General features: G+C 42.4%; 1 protein-coding gene across 1 annotated transcript in view; it reads left to right on the top strand.

Annotated features, from left to right (window-relative positions):
* LOC101570006 (guanylate cyclase soluble subunit beta-2) overlaps positions 1 to 3,975 on the top strand; it is a 90,464-nt gene extending 86,489 nt beyond the window's left edge. Inside the window, exons 16-18 of the mRNA XM_023717255.1 lie at positions 1,620 to 1,774; positions 2,713 to 2,864; positions 3,917 to 3,975. Coding sequence (XP_023573023.1) covers positions 1,620 to 1,774; positions 2,713 to 2,864; positions 3,917 to 3,975 — 366 coding nt within the window. The remainder of the gene's footprint in view (positions 1 to 1,619; positions 1,775 to 2,712; positions 2,865 to 3,916) is intronic.
* The last annotated feature ends 425 nt before the right edge of the window (positions 3,976 to 4,400 follow it).

The raw sequence follows: 4,400 nt of genomic DNA, 5'->3' as shown, positions 1-4,400 counted from the left end.
CAATTCCTACTCGTCGGGAGGGGTGGGGCAGGTAGGGCGGAGTGGTGGGGGGCGGCCCAAGGGGGTGGGAGAGGGTCCGGCCCACGCTGTGCCTGGGCTGGGACTGGTCCCGCTGGCGCAGGTAGCAGGAAGCTCTCCACACACTCACCGGACCTGGGCTAGGACTGGGTCTGGGGGTTCCCGGAAGTCAGCAGAAATTTTTTTGTATTCTTTTTAAAAATTAAAAAATATTTAAAAACCCTTAAGGGTACATTCTACTCCAACCTGACTGATATCCTTGTGAGAACAGGAAATTAGGACATGGAAAGAGGTACTGGGACTAACCACACAACAGGTCCATGTGAGGACACAGAGTGAAGGCTCAGGATAAATTAAATCTGCTCACACTTTTGTCTCAGACTTCCAGTCCCAGAGCTGTAAGAAAATACATTTCAATTGTTTAAGTCACCTAATCAGTGGGTATTTTATTGTGCTAGTCTAAGGAAACCAATATATTGAACAAAATTTAAAATTCCTACAAATTAAAGATAATGAATATTTGAACCCATAGACTAAGAAAAATGTCTCACATACCCAAATATGTACAGACTAGAACACAGACATTGGGCTGTGAGTATGGTTCAGTGGTTGCTTGTCTAACTTCTGTAAGGCCTGAGTTGAATCTCTAGCCACACACAAAGACACAGACACAGACACAGACACACAGATACACACACACACACACACACACACACACACACAATGCACAGTTGTTAACATTAAAAAAAGCCAATTTCTTAAATAAGCAAAACACTTGAGCAGACTTCCCAAAAGAAGATGTACGAATGGACAATATGCCTATACAATTGTGATTAACATTAGCCGCCAGGGACATGGAAATGAAAATCCCTAGAAGAGTAATGATGGTGAACATGTGAAGTGACTGGAAACGTCACATTGCTGCTAGTAATAAAAAATGGAGAATTAGAGGAAGAACTTTGGAGAATCATTGAGCAGTAGTATTTTGTTTTGGTAAAATTTAATGTGCACTTACCTACTTAGTGACTCAGAAGTGGAATACCCTGTTTTAGGTATTTACTTAAGAGGAACAAAAGCCTATGTCCACAAAAATACCTGTACAGAAATGTTTACAACAGCCTTAATTAAAATAGCACTGACAGCAACAACCTAAATGCTCAGAGGAGAATGAATAAATGAATCACTACATAATCACACTATTCAGCAATAAAAATAATGAACTACTGATGCATGCAGCAATATTAATGAATCTCAAAACCGTATTGAACCAGTGAAGCAGATACAATACCATGTGCTATGTGATTTCATGTGTGTACACTTCTACAACAGGCAAAATAATCTTTGGTCTAAGAAATAAGAAAGCAGTCATCTCTGCTGGGGCAAGGTAGGGAAGAGAACGTATTTGAAAAGAGACACAAAGTCATTTTGGAAGATAATACAACAATTGTACATTTGACATTGGATGGTAGTTGCAAAGCTATACACAACTATCCAAACTCATACAGCTAAACACTTTTTACTTCACATAAATTATGCTTTATTTTAAAAGTAGAAGCAAGAGGAATAGATGGCCTCTTTTCAGTGAGGTTCTCTCTGTACAGATTAGAGTTGGGATCCATACTGGCCCAGTCTTAGCAGGTGTTGTGGGAGACAAGATGCCTCGGTACTGCTTGTTTGGTGACACTGTGAACACGGCCTCCAGGATGGAAAGTCATGGGCTTCCTGACAAAGTACACCTCAGTCCCACAGCATACAGGTGGGTCATTCACTTACTTATGCCTTCCCTGCCCCTCCCCATTCCAGAATTTACCAAAAGACTAGCAGCCATTGGATGAGGTGAGTACAGAAAACTCAGGATTTTTCTCCCATGCTTTGCTAGGCCAGAGAATGCAATGCATATTGTTGAGCTCCTGGTATCACATAGTTTTAGGCCCAAGGAGCAAATGATTTAGTACAGAGAACACATCATAACATAGAGCACAAATCCAATCTTTGACTTCTTTTTATAAATAAAGTTGGAACACAGCTAAACATCTTCATTTACATATTGTCAATGGCTAACTGTGAAAGACTATAAGGCCTGCAAAGCTTGAAAATATTTATTATCTGGTGTTTTCCTAGAAAATATTTACTGGCTCATGGTTAATAACTTACCTCAGATCCAGGTAGGTCTGGAAGGAGAAAAGTATAGATAAAACCCAGGGTTCAGGGCTCAGACTCTTTACTTTCCTGCCTGCAGGCATGAGAGCATGTGTCAAGGGAGCTCAGGGGAAAGGGAATGATCCTGGAAAGAGGATTTTACAGTGAAGAATGTCTCAGCTGACTCCAGAACAAGGAATTCCAGAGTAGGATTTAGACAAAAGTTGAGTACTGAGAGTGAAAGCCAAGTAGTGCAGTAGACATGAGGGGCTACAGGTATGGGAACCTCAGAGAGAAGAACTTCAGTCACAGGGCCAGCAGGGTTTGGGCAGATCCCCTGGGCCTCCTTCTGCCTGTGGCATCCTGTTCCTTATACCTGACATTCATGCTCCTTGCTCTTCCCCACTTGCTGTGCTCCTGTCTACAGGTCCCCGTGGGTGGTTTGTGACCTTCTCACTGCTATGTGTCTTGGCTTCTGACTTTTCCTTGAGTGTCACTATTCATGGTAACCAGCTCTGTGATCTTGATAATTGATGTATCGTTTTCTCTGTGTAGAGCCCTGGAAAATCAAGGGTTTGAAATCATTGAGAGAGGTGAAATCGAAGTGAAAGGAAAAGGGAAAATGACCACGTACTTTCTGATCCAGAATTTGAATGCCACAGAGGATGAGATCATGGGGAGACAGAAAACTGCATTTGATCACATGGGTAAGCAACAGAGGCATGTTTTTTCTAGTGTTGATGTTTCTCCACTAAGTACTTCAGCTATGACCTCTTAGCTTCAGGGTGGTCTTGGGAAGCACCACACCCACCACAATGTGCTCGAAGCTTCTGGGTAGGTTACCCACCACGCCCCAAGAACTTGCCTCTTACATTCTGGAAGGTCTGATGCTACTTGAGCTAGGTTAATAGGTTCAGCCTCAAGGTCTCAGCTACATTGTTTTTCAAGATTCTTCTCTGTCCTAGCAAGTGTCTTTCCCACTAGCATTTCTATGGGTGGGGGATGACTTTACAGTATTCTCTCTCCTCTGCTGTCCTACACAAAATTTCTGAAGTGTTTTCTCACCTACTGGAAGCTTCTTTTAATTGGTTTACTTTTTTTAGAGGCAGGGTATCACTTTGCAGTTTAGATTGGCTCTGAACTTTCTGTGTAATCCAGGCTGGCCTCAAACTCATGGCAATCCTCCTGCCTCAACCTCCCAAGTGCTGAGATTACAGGTATGCACCACTAGGGCTGGCCTCATTGTTTTCCTCATTTTCTTCTGTTTTCCAACACTGGGAAGGACAACAAAATTTGTAGCTTGCTCAGATTCAGAAATGACAAGATCATAACAGGGTAAAATAAAGCAGCCCTCAGCTGGACCATGGATCACCATTTGGCTTATGGTACACAAAGGAGAAGGTAGAATCCAAAATGAGGTCTCCGCCAGGTGGAAGGTCACATGGTGGACAGGCCCTCCAACAATTTGGTTTTGAGCACTTTTATGCACATGATGAAAATGAATTCTGGGGTGAGGTGAGGGGGTATGGATTTCCAGGGACAACTTCAAAGGAAACAAGCATTTGAATTCTAAGCGGCCCTTCCAAAACTGCTCAGAACTCCTTATGCCCCAGGAAAATTAGCAAATTCATCTTTCAGATTCTTACCGCACAAGGTCCCACCACCAGGACCAACAAGACTGGGAAGGACTAAGTATTTTACTTAGAGGCAGGAGTCAGAACTTCTCAGCTGCACCCCAGATTGGTACCTCTTTTAACAGTTGCTTTCCTGAACAAAAATCAACAGCAACAACTAGAAACTGAGCCCCTCTCAGATTAGGGGAAAATGGAAGTGTGGTTCACAGGCATCCATTGGAGAGCTGCTCTCTGGGAGGCATTTTACTTATATTGTCTCATCTGATCAGTTACATGATGTAAGAGTCAAATAATATAACAATCATTACTCCTCCCTTAATACAGACAAGAAACTTGAATTCAGAAACGCTATATGATCTGTATAAGGTCTCACAATTAGCACATGGAAAGAGTAGGATTTAAACTTCAACCTGGTTGTCTTGGCAGACCATATCCACAGATTCCTACTTTCAGTAACAGATCAGAACAATTCCATACTTCCCCAATGGAAGGTTGATACACGTGGATGTCTTGGCTTTGCCACCACTCAGCGATGTTTCTCTGATTCTTTGGGGCTCACCTGAACAGATTTTTCCCTTTCATCATCTTTTCTCTTTCTTTCTTTCTTTC

The sequence above is a fragment of the Octodon degus genome, unplaced genomic scaffold (assembly GCF_000260255.1).
Source record: "Octodon degus isolate 3935 unplaced genomic scaffold, OctDeg1.0 scaffold00051, whole genome shotgun sequence".
NCBI classification, from domain to species: Eukaryota; Metazoa; Chordata; class Mammalia; order Rodentia; family Octodontidae; genus Octodon; species Octodon degus.
The sequence above is the reverse complement of the archived record's forward strand: the minus strand, read 5'-3'. Positions and strand labels throughout refer to the sequence as shown.